The 22,795-nt window shown below is 50.4% G+C and overlaps 1 protein-coding gene across 1 annotated transcript; it reads left to right on the forward strand.

The window, feature by feature from the left end:
• The first annotated feature begins 5,435 nt into the window (after positions 1–5,435).
• MUL1 (mitochondrial E3 ubiquitin protein ligase 1) lies at positions 5,436–12,790 on the forward strand. Its single transcript, XM_081145344.1, has 4 exons — positions 5,436–5,708; positions 9,082–9,169; positions 9,545–9,665; positions 10,844–12,790. Exons 1-4 carry the CDS (start codon positions 5,589–5,591, stop codon positions 11,571–11,573), a joined length of 1,059 nt encoding a protein of 352 aa, XP_081001470.1. The 5' UTR covers positions 5,436–5,588; the 3' UTR covers positions 11,574–12,790.
• The last annotated feature ends 10,005 nt before the right edge of the window (positions 12,791–22,795 follow it).

Consider the following 22,795-nt stretch of genomic DNA (forward strand, 5'->3'; position numbering starts at 1 on the left):
TTTCCTTTTTCATTCCCAATACCTGTTAGTAACTAGGCCTCAGAGAATCCTCTTGGCCTTACATCCTGCTCACATTTCCTCTGTGAGGAAGTTCAGCCTGTCCCATTGGAGGCAGGGTACAGGCCCAGTGAGAGGCATTTCGAGGGGCTTCTCTGCACCGGGTGGCAGCTTAGTGTTTAAGAGCGTATGTCCAGGAGCCAGACTTCCTGGGTTCACCTCGCACCCAGGCTCCGTAACTTCCTGCTCGTGTGATCCTCTCTGAGCCTCAGCATCTTCATCTGTAAAATCATGATGTTACGTACCTTTAGGGCTGGCGGTTCTTCAGTTCATCTATTCGACAAATATTTATGGAGCATCTACTGTGTATCAGGTAGAATTGAAGAGCTGGGGATGTAGAAGTAGACAAAACAGAAACCCTCTGCCCTGGTGCCCTTACGTACTGTGGATGGCAGACCAGTGATAAACATGCAAATTGTTAAAACAAAGCAGCGAAGTGGGTAGGGACAGCTAGGACAGGGGAGTCAGGATTGCAGTTGAGATTGGGTTCAGTTGGGAATAACAAAAATGACCAAAAAAGAAATCATTTCTCTATTACAGATGTAGGAAGTGCAGTGTGGCTTCGAAGCCACCGGGGGCCCAAGCCCCGTTTATCATGCTGCTCTGCCATCCTCAATATCTGGCTTCTGTCTACCTCGTGATCCACAATCACTGCTGGGGCTCCAGCTATCTTGACTGAATTCCAGCCAGCAGGAAGAAAGAAGGGAGTACAGGAAGATGTGTCTCTTTCCCTTTAAGGACATTCCCTAGGGGTTCGATGTGACACTTCCCTTTCCTCTCCCTTGTCTGGAATTTAGCCACATGGTTACCTCTGCGAGGAGAACTTGGAAATGTAGTTTTTGTGTGCCCAGCTAAAAAGGAGAGGTTTTAGTACCAAGAAAAAATGGATGGAACAAATACTGGGGTATAGATAGCTGTCTGTGCCACGGGTTATCGCAAGGATTTGAGTAGATAAGGCATACAAAGGGCTTGGCAGAGAGTAGGCACTCAGTAAATATTGGCTACACTGCTTAATCTATGTGTTCTTGGGAGCTCTTTGTACATGGCAAACATTGAGCAGATGGGGAAATGGGGCTCAAGGGTCTTCAGTGACTGATCAGTGGCCACAGAACTGAAAGGCAGCAGATCCTGTCGGGGGGTCTGTCTGGAAAAGAGCAGGGTGTGCCGGGGATGACTGAGAAGCCCCTGAGATCCGGGGGACCATGCTGCACATGATTTGAGTCTCTGGATCCAGCCAACCCGGAACTTTTCAGTTATTTGAACCAACACATTCTACGTTTTGCTTAAGTGCGTTACGAGTGGGCTTCTGCACTTGTCACTGAAAGAGCCCTCATTCGTGCCGTTTTTATCTATGCATCTGTTAGGATGCTCTTGGTGGTGGTACTTAACCAACAGCCGATTCACTGGGATTACACAGTAAGGTTTATCATCTCATTCACCAGAAGTTCAAGCCTGGGGTGCCTTCAGGTACAGTTAGATCAAAGCTCTGGCTCCACTTCTCTGTGGCTTTGCTCTCCATGTGTTGGTCTTGGTGGCAGCAACAGGGCTTCAACAGTTGCATCACCTCCAGGTCAGTGGCAGAAAAGGGACCCTCTCAGTTTGTGCTTCTTAAGAGAAGACTTCCCTGAAGTCCCACAGCAGAGCTTCCCTTATAGCTCACTGGCCAGAGCTGGCTCACATGCTCATTCCTAAGACACCCCCTGGCCGGGGGAACAGGACCACCATGACTGGCGGGGGCTTAGGCTAAGGCCCACCTCCCTGCAGCACATGGTCCCACGGAGGATCCTGCATCCATCCCTTCCTCTCCACTATCCACAGTCTCTTTTCTCTTCAAGTTCCATCCCATTTGCCTCGCACATAGACAGCTTCCTCCCATCTTGAGGAAAAGATGACCTTGCACCCTTTCCAGCCACCATAATGTTTCTTCCTTCCATCGGAGTTAGGTGGACTCTTGGTTGGCAGAACTGAAAGGGGGTTACTGAGATGCACAGAAGGGCACCATATCCAGCTCTTTCCTCAGGGGCAGAACCAGGGCCAAGGAGGCGAAGTGCCAGGGATCCAAGATAGTTGACAATAGACTCCTTGTGAGGCAGCAAGTTCTCCACCAAGGGGATTGTTCAGGCAAAGGCCGATGTCCCTCTCTGAGTCAATGCACAAGGGAGTCAGTATGGAATGGGATTGCTGATTCAGTCATTTATTTATTCAACAAATATTTATTGAGCACCTATTATATACCTGGTACTGGGCTAAATACTGAGCATGCAGCAGTTAACAAGACAGATACAACACTTGGACTCGTTCAGCTTAGAATTTAGCAGGGGAGACGGACCCTAAATGAATAATTATACATATAAGTATATAATTACAGGTGTGGGAGAATGACCCCCAAAGTTGCTTCAAATCAAAGATTTATGGTTCTGTATGGAAAATGCTTGACTTAGTGCCTGGCACATAAGTGTTCAGTAAATGTTACTATTATTTTTGTCCCCTGGCCACAGAAGCCTCTGGCGGTGTGTTTTTCTGAACTACTGTATTATTTGTGTTTCTGTATTACTCAGTTGCCATTCAGCCATAGTTCTATTATTCAACTTTATCTTGTCACTACAACAAACGTTTTTTCAGAAACTACAATATTACCTACCAAACGATGCTGAACAGATTTAACTGGTTAAAAAACAATTGTTCAAATTCACCCACTTCCTTGCCTGTGTTCTGCAAACCAAGAACACAGACAATAAAAGGAGAATTCCTAACACGTCTACTCACACCTCAGCTTTTCTGGGCCCAAAGCAGTCAGAGCGGAAACAGGAATATTAACCCCTTCTCTGGCTGAGAAAAAGAAGGCTCAGGACAGTGAAGGGGTTTGCCCAGTACCTGCAGAGGAGCTGTTTTGATGTCCTGTTTTCAAGTAGCTTGACTTGAATCCCAGCTGGAATACAGATAGGAAACTGAGGCTCAGGAAGGTGCTGGGACTTGCAAGAGGTCACATGGCTAGTAAATGGCAGAGTTGATTTAGGACTCAGGGCTCCTGACTCCCAAGCCTGTCCTAAATCTTCCCTTCCCAATACCCGGGGTGCCAGGTGCCTTCCACTGACCAACAGGTGCTGTTAGTAACTAAGGGGAGCCCGGGGTACTGCCTGTCACAGGGGTGATGGTCACAAGGCCTGCTGGCAAATGGCAAATCTGAGGACTACCTGGGCCCCTAGGTACAGCTCAGCGTGGGTCCACAGCTAGCTCCCCTTAAATTCAGACCCTCATCTTTCCTTTATCTCCTTTCCCTGGGTCCCCCGCGGGTCTACTGACCCCCCCCCTTTTGCCTTCTGCATCCTGTGCTCCTGGCGCCTCCTTGTGGCTAACAGCACACACTGCATCCTTGAGGCACCCGTTCCTGGGAATATCCCAGGGATCACGGAATGTGGAGATGGAAGGACCCTTGGAAGTTATTTTACAAATAATTTCCATTTTCTCTAGTGGAATTCTGGCTTCCAGACAAGTTTCCCAAGTTGGCTGTCCCTGACTAAATCTTTGAGTAGGAGTGACGTGTGAGGTTCAGGGTAGGAAATGACCCCCATCTGTTTACTGGAATCAAGCCCCTTTCCTTGGGATGGAAGTAAAGGGCACTGTAGATAACCCTGCCCCTGTCTGCTTCCTCACAAAACCCTAAAGAGCCGGAGGGCAGAGCCTGACTGTTTAACAACCTCGTAGTGTCCAGCCCAGAGCCCTTGTAATTGTTGGTTATGGAGTGACTGGTGTGCTCTTCCTCTTTTTTTAAAATTCAAGTTTTATTCATTCAAAATATGCCATAAATTCACACTCAAAAGGTACAAAAGAGTAAAAAGTGGCTCTGTTCTCTAGCCGCCCCCCCCCAATTCCCTTCTATGGAAACAACCAATATTATCAGCTTTTTAGGAATCAGCTTTTTCAGAGATATGCAAACATATATATATTTCTCTCAAATAAATGGGCTCATCCTCAAGCAGTTTTGGAGTTCGCTTTTTCACTTTACTGAGCGTGTATACACATATTTTAAAAATGTCTGTGACTATTGATAACATTTAAGTGTTTTCATTCGTGTTATGAAAGGCAATGCTGCAGTGAATAATCTAGTAAATTTGTCATGTTCACATGTGTATTTCGGTAGGAAGATTTTTCTAGAAGTGGAATTGCTAGGTCAATGGGCGTGGCCACTTTTAATCGTGATCAACATTACCTAACTGTCCTCCATAAAGAGTGTCCAATTTTCCAGGCACGAGCAATATTACGGAAGTCTATGTCCCCACACCTTAGCCAACACAATGTGTTATCAAACTTTTTGACAAGTTCCATTAAAAAATTAACAATAGATCTAATTTTAAGTGTTTGTGTGCGTGTGTGTCCGTGTGAGACAAATTTACAATCATCTCTTGGGTTAAAAATCAGCCAAAGTATCTGGAGGTGTTGGCAATCTGGAGGTTCTAACCTCACGTTCAGAGAAGGTAACTCTTGCTTAACTCCAAGCATAATTAAAGAATGGGGTAGAAAAATGCCAGGGATAGCCAGCTGCTTTAATAAAGAGATTTCACTTTTGGGGAGCAATTTACAGTTTTTAAGTGCATTTTATATGCATTGAGTTGGGCCAGTGGGTACATTCCTGTATTTTCAAGAATTTAAAGCATAAGCTGTAGGAGACAGCTTGATGAACACATGCTTTGTAGGCTGATGTTTTGGACAAGATTTGGGGTATCTCTTGATTATTTTAAGGAGAGCACTATCTGAAATCTGCTTTACAGCCACGCTGTGAAGCTTTTTGTCATATTTGACACAGCAGGCATTCAATAAATGTAGTTGTGATTACTAGTTAATAAACCATATGTTGTTATATGTAGTGATGGCAGATGAAAGGGCTACTTTGGTGATATAATCTGCCCTCTTGGAGTAAGGGCTCTGGCGTCTAGTAAATTCCCCTCTGGCACTTATTGGTAACGTGGAAGAATAAAATCCAAGTCTCAAGGTTTGCCCTGAAGCCTAAGTGTGTCATACTCATAAATACTTACTACGCATTCTTTTTTCCTCCCGGTCTAATGGAGGAGACATCCAACAACCCGTTAATTAGCCCAATAACCCCAGGACATCAAGGGGACTCAGATCAGGTAGACGCGGGCCAGTCGGTCGCGGCCGGTGCCCCGCGGGTGGGAGGAGGAAGGATCCAGGAGCGAGGAGCGACCGCACAGCTTCTGCAAAGCGCTCCCCACGCCCGGCTCGGGAGGCCCCGCCCCGCCCCGCCCCGCCCCGCCCCGCCCCGCCCCGCCCCTGGGGACGCCTCTGGCAGCGCCGCGATCACCCTGGCAACGCCGCCTTCCGGTCTGCTCCTTCCGCCACCACTTCCGGTGCGGCGTTACGCCATCGCTTGGCGACCCGACGCGGCTTTCCGGGCAAGGTCTCCTGGGGGCTGCGGTCCCGGGAGGAGCGAGGTCGGGGGAGGTGTCGGGCCGGGGTCGCGGGGCCTGACCTCGGCGTCCCCTCCTGCCCTCGGGGCGCGGCGCGGCGCGGCCATGGAGAACGGGGGCCGGCCCTCGCTGGGCCAGTTCATCCTGCTGGGCACCAGCTCCGTCGTCACCGCGTGCCTGTACTCCGTGTACCGGCGGAAGGCCCAGGTCGCCCAAGAGCTCAAGGTCAGTGCCGCAGGCGGCCCGTCCCAGCCGGGGCCTCTCTGCCCCCGGTGACGGGGCGCCCCCAGCTCGCCTGGGGCCGCGCCACACGGTCGGAAAGTATCCAAAAGCGGAAACAGGCCAAGGGAGGGTGTCACCCGCGCAGTAAGTGGAGGAACTAGGGTCAGAATTCGGGTCTCGTGATAACTGTTTCACGACCCCCTTTCTGCCAAGGCCCTCCCATGGCTCAGAATGGATCTTGACTTCAATACTTTATGCGACAAGTGTTTATTGAACCCGCTTAGCGGCAGGCACTCGGAGTATCGCATGGGTAGAACAGGTAAAAGTCCGGCCCTCATGGAGACTCGGTTCTACTACAGCCCGACAGATGGCGAACAAATAAATCAGACGGTACGGCAGATGGGGACAAATACAGCAGTCGTGCAGGGAGGAGAGGAAATGTAATGCTGGAGGAAGGGAGGTTTGCTATTTTAAATCAGGTGACATTTGAACAGAGCCCAGGAGGAGGTGAGGGAGGCCCTGCAGCTGTGTTAGGGGAAGAGCAGTTCAGAGGGAACAGCAAGTGCGGAGACCGGAGACCTGATTCATTCACGGAGCTACTCAGCTCCGCGCGTCTACAGACTCTTCCTTTTTTATATTTTAGTTATTTTAAAAATAACACTCTTGAGCTGCACTTTACAGCTTATATAAGATGTTCCCATCTTGTTGTATTTTTCTTCACAGAATTTTTTGAGGAAGAGAAAGTGAAACTTAACCGCCAGATTGCAAATCAGGAAATGGAGACTCAGAGGAAAGGTCTTACAGTTAGGTTGGAACTTAAACTTAAGATCTTTTGATTCTGCTTGTAGGATTTTTTTTTTTTTTTTTTTTTTGATTGATGACATTGCTTTACTGTGAATGCCTGACTGGCCCACAGGAGATGGACCTCATTAGGTTAGAGACGTTAGGTTACTTATCTTTCTTCATTCTTTCTAGGTTCCAACTCAGTGCTGGACTAGTGAGGGATGCTCAATAAGTATTTGTGATTCGTTTTGGCTGAAGTTTTTACACTACAACAGTTAGGGCTTAATCAGATGTTTAATTGAAAGATGGATTCCTGCACCTACCGGCTTCATTATCAGATTGTTTGCAGTAAGGGCTTAAAAGCAAATGTGTGAAATTCCCCCTGTGAGGGGAGTTTTGGAATCTGTCTGGAGTGAACCAAGTTACCAAGCAATTGAATTTGCGGTGCGAATGGGATCCTAGTGAGATTCCAGCTCCCCTATTGTTCGCCTAGTTAAATAACCAAGTTACTCCTGAAGTGATTGGCTATGAGTGTAACTGATACCTCACTTTCTGACTCAAACCAAGTTAGCGTCAAGTGGGCCTGATGTGGGATTCTTTGAAACAGTGAACTCTCCAGGACCAGTCTTTGGATGACCTTAAAAGCTTTGCTCATTAGTTCCTAAACCAGGATGAAATATCCCCTTTTTGGAAAAATATTTGAGGCTCCTAATATTAAATTAATTAATTAACATCTTTATTGATTTCAGAGAGAGGAAGGGAGAGGGAGAGAGAGAAACATTAATGATGAGAGAGTCACTGATCGGCTGCCTCCTGCACACCCCCAACTGGGGACTGAGCCCACAACCTGGGCATGTGCCCTGACCAGGAATCAAACTTCAATCTTCTGGATCCTAGGTTGATGCTCAACCACTGAGCCACACCCGGCCGGTCAGGGGGCTCCTAATATTTTAAATTCTATTTTCCGTAGTTGGGTTTGTGTGTTATTGCTGTGTATCTCTGATATTGATGGGAATGCATATTTATTGCATGCCTACTGTGTGCCAGCCTCTGGGCTAGATTCACATCTTAAGGTTCATATAATCCACATAAAAATTCTGTGAGCTCCTCCCCATCTTTTGCAGTCTTGGAAACGGAGACTTAGATAAATTAAGTTGCTTGAAGTCACAATAAATGCCTTAGAGCTTGATTCAACCCCATGTCTTTCTGACCATACTCCCCCTCCAGCCCTTTAAAAAAATTCTAACTGGCCATTCTGTGGTGAATACTTTCCCCGCTCTGTGACTTGGGACAAGTCACTTCTCCTCTCGGAGCCTCAGTTTTCTTATCTGTAATTGAGAATAATAATGTCTATTGTATAAGGATGGTATATACAGTAAATGGATTTATGCATTTAAAGTGCTTAGCATAGTGCCTGCTGTGTAGTATATCTAAGTGCTTATTTAGTTATCAAATTCATAATGGAGTACCTCCTGTGTGAGCACTAGTGCGACAGCAGTGAGTGAGACAGACAGGGCTCTAACTTTCCTAGAGACTATTAGTGGAGAGAGATAAATAATACAACAAGTAAATAAACTGTGTTAGTTGTTATTGCTGTTACTTTTTATTATTATCTTCACAGGGTTGGTGGTTAGTAAGTGTTTATTGACCTTGCTCCTGTCATTTACTGTGTAGCAGTAGCTTAATCTTACCATGACCTTAATATGTATTCAGTATCTCATCTCCTTTTTAGAGGTTACTTATCTGGCATCCTTAAGATTTGTTGATGGGAATACCCTGAAGATGGGAACTGTCATTCATTCACCCCTGAATTCCTAGCACCCAGCACTGAATCTGGCACATAGAAGCTCAGGAAATGTTTATTGATTTTATTACTTTTCTCGTATTTTTGATACAGTAGTAACAGGCTTGCTTGGCTCCCAAGCACAGCAGGTTGGAAACTCTGAATTGGAAGGGGTGGGAGAACTAGGGGTTGTCAGAGGAAGACCGCAGCAGACGTCACCATGCTCACCTGATTATGAGAGGGAAGAAAGACAGACTGAAAATAGAACAGTGTTTGGCACCAGTTAACAGAGCCTCGCCTTATAAAGCAGAGGCCCCCCCTTTATAATGGTGTAGAATGCAGAGCATGAATTCATAAAGGTACGGTGGTAATGGTGCCTCCTGTTGCTCCAGGCCCTACCGTGTACTAGGCACTCCTTTAGGTGTTTTACACACAAACCTTTGGGTTCATGATTCTGTATTGTCAAGAGATTAAATTATGTTCGGTCTGTGGTATGCAAATTGATTCGTTCTTTTCGTTTAAAAAATGGAGATGAAAAGGAGTCTATGTTTCCATTACCTGGAGAAAGAATGTACGTGGCACCCCCATTCTGCAGATGGCAGAGGGAGGCACTGCCCATGCCTGTTTACATGTTAAAACTTCTTGGACACAGCTTTGGAGCCTGAATCTCCCTCCCATAGTCTCCTTCCTGTCTGGTTTCCTCATTTGTTCTGCATGACAAGAGTAAATAGTCTTTTTCTCTTTTGCCCTTTAAGTTTGGTTGAACATGTCAGTATTCAATAGTGAGTTTAATATGTTGTTTGCATTTAGGGAGCTAAAAGAATCCACTTGGGTGAAGATTTAAAGAATATCCTTTCCGAAGCTCCAGGAAAATGTGTGCCTTATGCTGTTATTGAAGGTATGTTTGTTTATTGGTAAAATGAAAAGTAACTTCCTCTTCTAAAAGTTTGTTGTTGGCTGGTATCCAGGGCCTTTTGTATCCTTGGGGCAGTGGTCCAGAACTTGGACGTTGGGGTCGAAAGACCTGGATTATTGCAGTGTGACCTTGGGGAAATTACCCAGCCTCTCTGAACCTCTGTTGCCCCATCTCTAAAATAATTTCTACCTCACAGGGTTGTTGTAGTGCTTGGAAGAGAGCCCACAAAACATAACTTGTGGTGATCACAGTTGTCATCATTTTGATTAATGAAACTAACTCAAAACAAAATTTAAATGACCTTAAAGGGTAGGGCAGAACAGTTCTTCCGAAATAAAATAATTGGTTTCCATTTAGGAGCTGTTCGATCTGTTAAAGAAACGCTTAACAGCCAGTTTGTGGAAAATTGCAAGGGGGTGATTCAGCGGCTGACACTTCAGGAGCACAAGATGGTGTGGAACCGAACAACCCACCTTTGGTACGTTGCCTTTCTCCACTGGCCGAAAACCCGGCAGTCAGCTTCTCCCGAGACAGGGTGTAGACTGTTTTCTTAATGCTGAAAATATTCTTGTGTGTGATCTGAGGACCTCTTAACTCAGTTGCCTAGGCATCTTGTTCAAGTGCAGGTTCCTGGGCTCGTTCCAGACCTGCCAAACAGAATTTCCAGGACAGGGGCCCGGAATCTGTTGATATGCTCACTAAAGGTTGAAACTACTGATTTATGGCATGGATTAATGATTTCAGTATTTATTAAAATGATTTTGTGGATTATTTTGCTGTTAAATGGAGTACAGTTTTTCTAAATCATCCTAGTGGGTTTTTGTTTTGTATTTATTTTATTTTATTTTTTATTGTAATAAAAGAACACTTAACACAAGATCTACCCTTTTAACAAAATTTTAAGCACAACAATACAGTATCATTAATTATAGGCACAAAGTTGTACAGCAGATCTCTAGAATTCATTCATCGTGTATAACTTTATACCCATTCAACAGCAACCTCCATTTTCTCCCTCCTCCCCCAGCCCCTGGCCACCACCATTCTACTTTCTGCTTCTGTAATTGGGACTATTTTAGAAACCTTGTATAAATGGAATTATGCAGTATTTGTCCTTCTGTGAGTGGCCTAGTTTGCTTAGCATAGAGCTGTCCAGGTTAATCCATCTTGTTGCATGTGGCAGGATTGCCTTCTCATGCCGGGTAACATTCCTGAGTGTGTGTGTGTCTCGCATTTCTTTATCCATGCATCCGTCAGGGGACAGTTAGGCTGCCTCCGTGTTTGGCTGTTGTGAATGATGCTGCAGTGAACATGGGCGTGCAGATCTCTCTTTGAGATGTTGATTTCAGTTCAGTACCCAGAAGTGAGATTGTTGGATTATCTGGTAGTTCTGTTTTAGTTTTTTAAAGAACTGGATATTTATTTTAGAGTGGCAAAAGGAAGTAAATGGTAGAGGTGATCTCTGCTGGTATTTGTCACCGTCTCATATGGCCTGAGACTCTAACAAGTGGAGGCCCTTGGATAAGAGTGATTTCTGTTCTCTTCCAGTTACTTCAGATTTTATCCTGTCCTCTTGGCGTTTATGCAACCTCCATTCTGCCTGGCGTGAGGTGTTTGCTGTCCTTTACTTTATCTTGAGCTCTCTTACTGTTTTAGGAATGACTATTCAAAGATCATTCACCAAAGGACCAACACGGTGCCCTTTGACCTGGTGCCCCACGAGGACGGCGTGGGTGTGGCTGTGCGAGTGCTGAAGCCCCTGGACTCCCAGGATCTGGGCCTGGAGACTGTGTACGAGAAGTTCCATCCCTCAATCCAGTCCTTCACTGATGCCATCGGCCACTTCATCAGTGGTGAGCGGCCCAAAGGCATCCAGGAGACCGAGGAGATGCTGAAGGTTGGGGCCACCCTCACAGGGGTGGGCGAACTGGTCCTGGACAACAACTCAATCCGCCTGCAGCCTCCCAAGCAGGGCATGCAGTACTATCTGAGCAGCCAGGACTTCGACAGCCTGCTGCAGAGGCAGGAGTCGAGTGTCAGACTCTGGAAGGTCCTGACGCTGGTGTTTGGCTTTGCCGCGTGTGCTGCTCTCTTCTTCATCCTCAGAAAGCAGTATCTGCAGTGGCAGGAGCGACTGCGCCTCAAGCAGATGGAGAAGGAGTTCCGGGAGCGCGAGGCCCAGCTGCTGAGCCAAGCCGAGCCTGAGGACAGGGAGAGTCTGAAGAGCACCTGTGTCGTGTGTCTGAGCAACTTCAAGTCTTGCGCCTTTCTGGAGTGTGGGCACGTCTGTTCCTGCACTGAGTGCTACCGCGCTTTGCCAGAGCCCAAGCAGTGCCCCATCTGCAGGCAGGAGATCACCCGAGTGATTCCCTTGTACAATAGCTAACCGTCCGGAAGCCCCACAGTTACACAAGAGCGGAAGCTCCCCCTTTCAGGGGTTTTATCTCGAGGCCTTAGAAGAGCAGTGGGGCGGGGTGGGGGTGGGCAGCTGTTTTCTCTACATGTTACTGAGGGCAGGAGGTGGGGGAGCTGTCCAGACCTCACACCTCCAACAGTAGGATGCTGCCTTTCCGACCTGAGAGGGGACCCTTTCTAGCGCACTGTGAGAGTCGGAGCCCCCCTTGGTGGGTGTGCTGGCATGGCATCCTTTCCTCAGATCCTGATGAGTGTGTGTGACTGTGAAACACCTCATCGCTTAAGCACCAAAGCCAAGAGCTTCAGCTCTTCTGCTCTTGTGTCTTCTGGTCCTTTCTGGTGACTTGTTGATTCCTGTGGACTTGAGCCTTGAATGACTCAGCCAGAGGGCAGGCAAGGTTGGGCTCTGAGCGTGGTGTATGCCTCGCAGAGCTTCCTCTGGGGAGACTCTGTCCTAGTCTTTCTTCCTTTTGCTTATACCCCAGGAAAAAATCCAGCTGGACATGTCACTTGTGTCCCTTTCCCCTTACCTGCTGCTTGCCTCCTAAGTGTGCACCTGTCTGTCAGGACAGAAGAAAGTGAAGTCCAGCATTTGCTGTCTACCAAACAGGATGAACTCTGATCAGCAGAACAAAGAGTGGTCACCTGAAGGGACGGTGGGAATGGTGGTCAACTCAGTGGTCCCAGCAGTGGTGAGGATGGGCAGCTTGGCAGCAGCCCTCCTGGGGTCTCTGTTGCCTGAAAGGGGGCCACCAGAGCATTGCTCCCCACCCTGATGGTCACTCTGGTTTTCGCTGCCTGAGGTGAGCTGCAAAGGGCTCACCTCCCACAGAAAGCAATAAGGATGCTGCTGCCCCAGCCTCTGGCTGTCTCAGCTTCTCTCCAAGGTTCTCTCCAGCCAGCATCCTGAGCCTTTTTCAGGCTTCCCCTCCTGCGGTGAACAGTTGAGTACCATGGGTGTAATCACGTCGCCCCTTTTTTTGTTATCCGTCACCCCTCACTGCCCCTCCTGAGTTTGAGTGGAAAAGAAGTGGTCAAAGGTCACTTATACACCCTTCTTACCTCCCTCCCTGGCTCTGAATGTTCATTCTCCTGATCCTTTGTGCGGGGGAGGTGGGGTGCTCTCAGGGGGCTGACACCTATGCAGTGTCCAGCGTGGGCAGCACAAATTAAACATGCTACAACCAAGTGTTAGCTTGTTGCTTTGTCATTAAGAGTTCATTGATTAGCCCGAGGGTCCCTGGGGTGGAAGTAAATCCCATTGTGACAGAGTGAACTGGAAACCCTGAGGCCTGTGCGTGTGTGCTCTTCCTCGGCTGTGTTTGGGGCTCCCACAGATCACTGGCAGCTTGGTGATGCTGAGGCCTGGGGGAGGAGACTGGCCAGCCCGAGAAGGCCACCCTGGAGGGCAGCCCGGCATCCTGAGACGCACCCAGGCCTGAAGAAACTGTTCTGACATCCTGAATGGCGGGGCAGTGAGAGAATGGGACGGGGTGCGGTGCTGGGGAAGAGCAGGGAGGAAACTAACACTGTGTGTTGCGTATTGTACTAGCTTGTGCTCTTGAACTTTGAGTTGGTCCTCAGGGAACCCCTGCAGGCTCATGGCATCTGCATTTCCTGGAAGAGGAAGTGAGTCCCGAGTGCAGGTTCCCTGGCCAGAGGGCACCGTGCTAGTAAGTGCTGGGTCTGAAGTTGTTTCCACAGCTCCCCTCCATCACCCTGCTCGCCAGCAGTGGGGCTCACGCCCTCAGTGCTCACGGGAATACCCCACAAGATACCTGTTCCCCATGTTATGAGATGGGGGTTACTGTGGAGGAACAGGCAGAAGTGAGTACCTGCTGGCCAGGGCTGAGTCCTGCTCAGTGAGGTGTTAAGACCCTGGTTTTACCTAGAGGTGTCTTGGGGGCGGGGCAGGGTGAGAGGGTGGCTGATGGGAATGACCTCTGAGTGCCTTGAAAGCATCTGTCCCTTTTCCCTTGTCCTTCCCGCATTTCCTTGTCCTTTCTGCAGCTGTTGTTTAAGAGGGTCCAGGTTTTGGTACAGAATGAATGAGCTGCCTGGGGGTGGGTGGTGGTGGTGTGTGGTAATGTATGAGTTCAGCCCTTGGCATAGATTTCATGAGTAGATCTGATCAAAGTGATGGAAAAGAAGGGAAGCCAGCCTGCCATAGCCCAGCCCAACTCCTGGGCGACTAGTTCTTCTATCTGGAGTCCTCCAGCCAGCCAGGGGAGATGCAGGACAGCCCACAGTCGCTGCCTCAGGACCCTAAGCATTAGTGCATATAATGTGCGGAGCGCAGACATTCAAAACACCAGGAGCAGTTACTCAAGACGATCCCTGCCTCCTGCTGTCTCCTGGCGTTAAAGCTACTGAGCATTGGGGTTGACTTGGCAAAGAATCAAAACTCACAATCCCAACGTCAGTTCAGAGCTAACTTCCAATTTCCTGTCTCCCTGTCAGCCCCCCCCCCCCAGCCCCCCCCCCCCCCCCGGCTCCCGGCCAGGGACCCAAGTATCAGTTCAGGCCTCGTCAACCCTGGAGAAGAAGCCCCGAAAGTGGAAGGTGGGGACTGCCAGTGAATGCGCATGAGACGTCTCATTCCCAGCCGGCTAGGAGCGAGCATGGACTCAAACCCAGAATCGGTGCAGTAGATCATTGCCAGAGAGCCAGGCAGAGAACCTACTCCACAGAGCCTGGGGTGGTCTAATTAAAACACCAACCTGACCGTGCCCCTTTACTTGAACTCCTTCCCCAGGCTCCCTGTCATCTCCAGGCCCAGCGCTGGCTCCTGGGTGGCATACAAGGCCTGTGTGACGGCCCTGGCCTCCTCTCCAAGCCTCTCCGTATCCCTCTCTGTATCACACTTGCCGCCCCAGCAACACAGCTGTTGAGTGCCCTTGCCCATGCCATGCTGGTTCTCCACCTTGCTAACATCTCACCCTTTAAAGCTCAGCTGTACCTCCTACGGAAAACCTTTCCTGACCCTCCCCACCAGGTTAGGCGCCCCGCCTCCGAGATTTCATAGCAGTCTTCCTGTCCCTGCTCTTAACCATATCGCCCATGTCTCGGGCAGGAATTAGATCTTATTTCTTCTCCAGGACAATTTGTAGGTTGTCACCATACACTAACTGGAACTAACTGGAGTGCTTGCTCTTTACTAGGTGCCCGCTCAGTGCTGTATGTGATTGATACGGTTTACTCCTCCCCCGAGGCAAGCATTTGTACTATTCTTACTCTACAGAAAAGGAGATCAGGGCCCCGGGAGGTCCATTGTTGCCCAGGCACATGAGAGAGACAAGGTTTAAGCCCAGGCAGTCTGACTCCAGAGCCTGAGCTCTTAACCACTGAATGTACATGGAATGAATGAGTAAACAGCAAATGAAACAGATGGGGGCAAACAATCCTGGAAGGCTGCCTGTAGGAGTTGCCTTTTGGACCAGAGATGAAGGCCATGACTTGGTTCTAAGAAGTAAGAGAAGGACCTCTCTTAGGGCCTGAGGCCAAGATAGATAGAATGGGTAGAGAAACATTATGTCCAGTGACCTCGCTAGAGCTCTGAGGACTCAACACAGGAAAGTCTGGACAATGTCATCGCATCATGGTAAATGGTCTGGACTGGAAGTCCAAAGGCTGGCTTTCTCTCTGGTCCTGGCTCTGTTGCTTTGTAATCTTAATGGAGTGATTTAACCTCTTTGGGCCTCCGTTCTGTTTATAATAGGAGCAATTTGAATGAGAAGCTTTCCAAGGCTCCATTCAGCTCTGGTTTTGCATGTGTATGAGCTAGCGAGTGGGCGAGAGACCAGGGAGGGCAGTTTGGAGGCCCTCCTCAGTGCTATTGGTCTGAGAGATGCCATGTGGACCCTCTTCGAGCCAGCTGCCTGCCACAGCCTCAGAACCATGTTCCCAGAAAGCTGGGAAACTCAGCACATTTTCTCTAATTAGACGTTAACTTATCAATTCTGAATGAGATAAGTTTCCATGTATGATGTCCTGAATTGCTCCCCAGAGAGCTCATTAGTCACTTCCCCGGCAGCTGCCTCATTGTTGTCCAGATGCCAGCCGAGGGACCTGGCATTTCCCTTCCCCAAGAAGCAAGCACATGAGGCTGAGCCAGCGACACTGGCCTTGGTCAGAGGGGCCAACCAGACCCGGGTGAGGGCCTGCCTGGTGAAATCACACGGCCCTCAGCTCTTGCCCTTTACCCTCTGACCCTGCCAAAACCATTGCCTCACTGGTGCCTCAAATCCAGATTCCTCCAGTATTGGGCCAGACTCCGGAGGGCCACAGATGAATGGAGCAAGCATTTATTAAGCACCTAGAGCGCCAGGTACCGTGGATCCCAACATTCTCTAGGCTGGGGGAAGAGGGGTATAAATGAGGTCATACTAATATTAATGTCCAAATTCCAAAACTGCAGGCCTCCCACCCCTCAAGCCTTTCCTAATATTTAAGGTGTTTCATACAGTGGGGCTACATACGTGCTTGCGATAATTTGGCTCATAAGTTTTATTTCTTCCTACCCCACCCAGGACTGATGATAGACTCCCTCCTAGTGCTGCATTCTCTATTGTGGCCTCCAGGTGGCGCTGTGCGCCTGTGGTTGTGGCAGGCTGGAGGCCTTGCAGGGGGAGCTGAGGCGGTGCCTGCAAAGGCCTGTGTAATTTTCTCTTCCCTGCGGGATGGGAAACAGGCCTGGTAGCCTGAGGGCAGAGCCAGAGGCAGAGGAGGACCCTGGGCTGCTAATCCCAGGCCTACCTGTGCACAGCCAGGACAGAGGAGCAGGAAGCAGGGATTTTTCTTTCCTGTTCCTTTCTCTGCCCAGCTCCCCAGGAAGCTGGGTGCAGATGTGAAAGTTTTGAGAAATCCAGAAAATTCAGGGGAGGGGAAAAATCCTACATTTTCCCCCCTATAATTTTCCAGGCATTCACATCTTTAAATACACTAACCATGATTTCCTTCAACAAAAACGAGATATGCAAAATGCATCACATGCTCTTAAAATATCCAAATGACTTCACGCTGGTAAAGGGAGCTTAAAAAAACTGTAGGGCACGGATTTTGGTTTTCTCGGTGGAGAAGCCCTGCTTCTCCCCGCCCAGCCTGCTCCCCTCATTCTCATCTCCCAGGGTCCTGTCTCCTGTGCATCAAGCTCCTCTGTCCCCTTCTCCACTGCCTTTGGGAGCTGACATCACTTTACTTGCCAGTTCTGCCTCTCGCCTGCCCTTTTTGTCTCTTGCCTCTGGGTGTGTGAAAGGGTTTCTTCCTCTGCACGTGGATCTGTCTTCCTCTCCGAAGCTGTTCTATTTCTGTGAGCCTGCCTCTCCTCACCTTTCTCCCCTGTGCCTGGCACCTACCTTCCCAGACCAACTCCCGTCTTCCCCATCCCATGCTCAGCCCAGGGCCTGGCAGGGCACAGGGGAGGGCCTCTGTGACCGTGCAATGGCTGCTCCTCAGTCTTCTACCCCTGCTGTTACATAGTCAGTTCCTTTCCTAGGAAGACAGGACCTTTCATCCACCCCTGCAGCCCTGGAGGGCTTTGGGTGGTGGGACTCTCTGCCTGGAGCTGTCCCCAGCTCTTATCTTAGTGACCCAATCAACACCTCATCTGATCTTCACAATATCCCTTCCAGGTGGATCTGCTTAGCCCCTGACGGGAATTCTGGCTCAGGTCACACAGGTAGGAAGGGGAGGAGCTGGGGGTGAACTAGGGTCTTCTGATTTTCACCTGCCCTCTACCAGGCCCAGTGAACAGAGCGCCGTGCTGGCTGTTGGGAGACCTGGGGTCTCAGTCCTAGCTCTGTCTTCTGACGGGGAGCTCATCTTCTTTGTCTGGGACTCACTTTTCCCTACTGTATAATGGGAAAGTACTCCTTCTTTGCCCTGCCAACCTCACAGGCTTATCATGGACATTAAATGACATCAGTCCATGGGTTGGGAAAATGCTCAAATAATAGCACATGGGAACCAAAGAGTCCAGAGCTGTGCACAGTCCCCTTGGTGGAACCTGGCTCAGCAGTGGCCATGTCCCTCTGCTCAGGCTTGAACCTCCACATGTCTGACCCCAGGTTTGTTTGGGTGAGAGTCAAGGTGAGGGCCTCCTCAATTTGTTCTCCCGCCTCTGGGCTTAAGGCATTAAAAGCCTTTCTGTTGCCAAAAGACATGAGTGGGGACTGTCATTTAGAGGACCCAGTCCTGCATTCTTCATCTGAGGGGCCTTTGGGGTTCAGAGATCCACTGGAAATTGCACACACCATTTTCTGTGTCTGGGAAGGGAAAAGGTGGGTTCTCTCTCATCAGATCCTCAAAGGGGTTCCAGGCCTGCAAGGCTCTTTAATCCCCCCCCCCCCCCCCAGTTTCTGTGGGTAAACCAAGGTGCAGAGACTAGAAGAGGTTGTCCTTGGCTTCCTGACTCCCAGGTGTCCTCAGGGAGGCACTGTCACCCAACAGTTGAGAGCTTGGCCTGGGGCCAGACCAGCTGCCTCTCTTAGGCTGTTCAGCTTTGGGCTTGTCACTCACCTTCTCTGGCCCCAGAGCTGTATGGATGACACATAATAGAAATGACAATCACAGCCACCTTCTAAGGTTATTGTGAGTGTAGGTACCTATATAGCCATTGGCATGATCCTGGGGCATGGTGAGCTCTTAATAGTGATTGGGGGTAAGAGTTTGGGATCAGAGGGTGGTGGTACCCTTTCTGAACTGTGGTGGGGGTCAGCTCCTCAGTCCCCTTTAGAGGTCACAGTTTGCCTCAGCTGATTGCTCTACTGAAGTTGGGGGCTCTGTAGTCAGGGGACTTCAGGCCTCTTGGGAGCCCTGTACAGGAGAAAGTGAACAGGCTGGGTGAAATATTCAGAGGCAGGTTGGAGCTAAAGTCACACCCGCCTTTGTCTGCCCCCAGGATCACGTGGACATGGAAGAGAGCCATGGTGCCAGGCCTTTCTTGGGCTGAGAGGGGCAATTGTTTTCCCGGGTGACACAGAGCCCAGCGCCTCCCACCTGCTCATCCTGGGTGGGGGTTGTAGGCAGAGCTGCTCCCTCAGAGTTCTGAACTGTCCTCACTCTTTCTTAAGTTTTCTTGAAGAGTCTGTGGGACTCTCACTTTGTGGGTTGTTGGTACAATAAATATTTAAAAAATTTACCCCATTATCTTTGTATTTATTTATTTTATTTTCAAGAAACATAGCAACTTCATTGTTTGGAGGGGAAAAAGCAACAGTCCTTTTATTTTCTGACTGTGCATTGCTGGACCCCCCTCCCCCATAGAATCCTGAGTGTGGAGTGTGGTCCAGTGGGATCCAGATGGAGTAGGAGGCTTGGGTTCCCCACCTGGGGCCTCAGTTTCCCTATCTGTAACGGTAGGGGATTGGGCTAGATAACTCTGGAGGTGGTTTCACATCGAGCTGTGTAGCACTCTGGACATTCTTTGGAGACCCTTGGGGGGCCAACTGGAGTATGGGGGACCCAAAGGGTCCTGAGCCCCTATCTCTCCAGAAGCTTGCCCTTTATCTATTTTTATATATTGAGGTTCTCTATCAGATTTTTGTTTGAAGAAAGGGTGTTGGTGATTAAACAAATAAAGAAAAGAAGCTAATATTCCTTGAGTTGTGTTGGGGGAAAGGCTGTGCCTGCCACAAAAGTCCTCAACAGATGTTTGCCGAGTGAAGGGAAGATGAATGATTCTTCTCTTGTTGTTCCTTGACTCGAGGTCCAAGTCGCCTCTGGTCAGTTAACGTGCTTTCTCTCACTGTGTGTGTTTGTGCACGTGTCGTGTGTGGGGATATGGGGGCAGAGGCCCTGCCTTTCAAGGTGGCTGGGGAACTGGCTGCACCCAGGTTCTAGTCACTGAGTTGAGAGGGGTGGTGATGATGTGGGTTTTTAAGCCAGCCTTGGCTCAGAGTGGTGGTCCCCTACTGGGAGGCCACTTAGCCTCTCTGGGGGTGACCAGCTGGCCACTGACACTGCAGTGCATCCCGGCCTTCCCTGCTGACCAACAGGGCTGGAGCCAGGCCCGGCAAGGCTCAGCATTCCCAGGGCTCCACCTCTATAGGATTCTGGGCCTGAGCTGCCAGCTGATGTGCTGTATCAGGTCTGAGGGATCCAGCGGCCACATTTTTCTCTCGGTCTCTGATGCTGTACCTGTACCTCAGTTTTTCCATCTGGACAGGAGAGAGGGAAGGAAACAAAGGGAGCTAATGTGTGCTGAGCATCTGCTCTATGCTGGGCACCGATGGGGCTGAATGTCCCTTTTCTACCCCACCAGCACTGTGCTGAAAGAGCCTGTGGAGATGGTCCAGGCCTGTGGTTCTCAACGCTACAAAATTCTAGGGTTAGGGGAAGGAGCTTTTAAGTGAGGCTTGAGGGGGAAGCCAGCCCGCCCCCCCCAAGCAGATTTTAACTAGATTTGGGAGAACTGGTTGATTTTGCAGCTGAAAAAATAAAGGGGATTTTCTCCAAGTTTCCCAATTTATGAAATAGAGTCAGAGAGAATCAGTTTATTCAAGGCCACAAAGAGAGTCAATAGCTAATAATAATAGTAGGTCCCTTTATTGGGGACTTACTGTATGCCAGCATATGATACATGTATGATCTCATTCCCTGGAACAAACCAAGTAGGAACAATTATCATCCCCATTTGGCAGATGAGGAAACTGAGGAACAAAGAGGTGATATTATCACAGACCTAGAAAATGACAGAGTGGGGATGTGAATGGGGAGGCTGCCCTGTTCACCTGGAGCTGCACCGCCAGGCTGCCTTGCTGGGTGGTGGGAAAGCAGCCTCTACTTCTACCTTAGTTGGTCCATTCCTCCATCTGGACCTGGCTTCTTCAGCATAGCCCTGGCCATCTGAGCCAGCCCACTTTGGGGTGGGGGAGCAGGAATGGAGCCAGCCCTAGGACATGTCTGCATCAGGTCTAGGGCTCCAGGGCGAAGGGGTGCCCCACTGAAGGTTGGAAGGAACAGAGGATTGAGCGAGGCCTTTCTAGGGAGCCGGCTGGGAGTGATGGAGGTGGAGGAATGCCACACACCGATTCCTACTTTCCCTTGCAGAACTTGTGCATGACCTTGGTGACACCACTTTCAACCTTCAGGTACCTTATCTGTAAAATGGGCCTGACTGTCCCTGCCTTGCTGCTTCTGAATGGAAGTTTCAAAGGAGCTAATAGTCATGAACATGCATTTCTAACTGTTAAGTGCCGCGTGCCTGGGAGGGGTGTGTGGATTGCTAAGCAGGTGAGTACTGAATTGGGAAGGTGAGATGCTGCCACCTTTTAACATTGAAACAAGGCAAGGTGAACATAAAAACAAGTGGGGTATAAAACCTGGCTTCTCTCCTTACTCCCTCTCTGGCTGTGTGTGCAGGGATTCGTCCGCCCTCTCTGTGCCTTTCTGCTTACCTTCTGCACAGTGGCGCTATGATAGGCGCTCACGTGGAAATTGCTTCATAACTCAGCAGCAAGGAGGGAGCTAGGTGAGGACGAGATGAGTGGGGCTGTCACCACTGTGGGGCTTCCCCTACGGGGACCTGGAATCACAGCTGGGAAGAGTGGCTTCTCCAGGTTCCATCTCTAGCCTGTGACCTTGGCGGGTCAAGCACCCTCTGCGCTGCGTCAGTTAAACAGGGATGCAACGTCTCCTCTTTCTACCTGAAAAGGTATTTCCTTTGAGAAGCAAGGTCAACAGCGGATGTGAAAATGCTTTGGGGGAAAATAGAAAGCGTGATACAAGTGCGGGAGCCTCTCCCTGGCACCTTCATTATAGGGCTGTTATGTTTTTGTTTTCCAGCACTCGGCCTGCTGCTAACCTCAAAGCAGCCGGGGAAAGCCTCAGTGAACGGAAACAGGCCCTTGGGAGGGGAGCGAAGGGAGGCTCCAGACCTGTTGCTTCTGCCACTGACAAGCTGCGTGGCTGGGGGCAAGCTCCTGACCCTCTCCGGGCTTCCGTTTCCCGGGTTAGTAAATGAAGGGTCGGGCTGGGTCATCTCCAAGGATCCGCCGAGGGCTCTGAAACGGGAATGAACAAAGCGCCACTGTTCTTTCTCTCATTTCCAAGTCGTCTCTCACGTGTTTAGTACAAACCCACTCTCGGCCCGACAGCCCGATGCTTTGTTTTCCTAACACTCCCCTGCGGGGCACAGGCTGCTCGCTGGCCACAAGCACCACTTCACAGCTGCAACGATGGAAGTTCAGAGAGGGGACGCGGCTTGTTCAGTCGCACAGCCAGCAAACGACAGGGCTGGGTCTCCAACCCAGGCCTGAATCCAAAGGTCGCCCTCATTCCACCTGCCACATGGCCTCTGTGTCCCATGTCTCAGCCCCCTTCTCTTTTCTCCACAAGGTCTCTGGAGGCCAGTGTGACTTTGTAAAAGTTTGGGGGGGGGCAGCCTCTCTACCAGGTGAGATGTCACTAACTCCCCTTTTCCCTTCAGCCCCCACCCACCCAGAGTTCTAGAACAGGCTGAGCCAGTGGAGAGTCAGCAGGGTGACCCAGAGCGTTTCCTAGCCCTGCTCCAGCAGGTAGCTTGACCTTGGGGCGGCCGTCCCCCCCTGCGGTTGGGCGAATGCGGTGGCCCGGGGGTGGGGGGGTGGGGGGGCTCAGGTGCTGCTGGCTCTGGGCGGGGACCACGAGCTCCGCTCACACCTCTCGCCCCCTCGGAGCTGCCGCCCGCTCGGCAGATGCGCCCCCCAGGCCTCCGGGGCTGCCCCAGGTTCCCTCCTGGGATCAGGGAGCGTGTCCTCCACTCAGAAGCCACAGTTTCTCCCCAGGGCTCACGACTGTTACTGGAAGGGGGGTCCCCGAGGGCGAAGGGCTGCAGGCTCGGGGCGTCCCCGGCGCAGGGAGCAGGCGCCTGGAGCCCGGCATCCCGGGCGAGCCCCGCCAAAGGAGGGACTCTCCTGGGCTCCCCGAGGCGGGGCCGCCCCCCCCCAGCCGGGCGGGCCTCCTGGGCGAGCAGAGTGGGGGGAGGGGAGAGTGTGAGGCCCAAGGGGCCGGGCCCCGAGATCCCGAAGTTGGGGGCGAGTGTGGGGGTGAGTTGGGGCTCCCCGGTTTGCAGCTGGCAGGGGAGGTCCCGTCCCCGGGTCATCCCGGATGCCCTCCGACCTTCCGCCCCGCATCTGGCCCCTAGGGAGAGACCCGCGTCCACCTGTCCCTCCCGGAGCGGGCGTCGTGCGCCCGGGCCCCGTCCCGCTCCCCGAA

This window comes from Miniopterus schreibersii (genome assembly GCF_964146895.1).
Source record: "Miniopterus schreibersii genome assembly, chromosome: 8".
Lineage (NCBI taxonomy): Eukaryota > Metazoa > Chordata > Mammalia > Chiroptera > Miniopteridae > Miniopterus > Miniopterus schreibersii.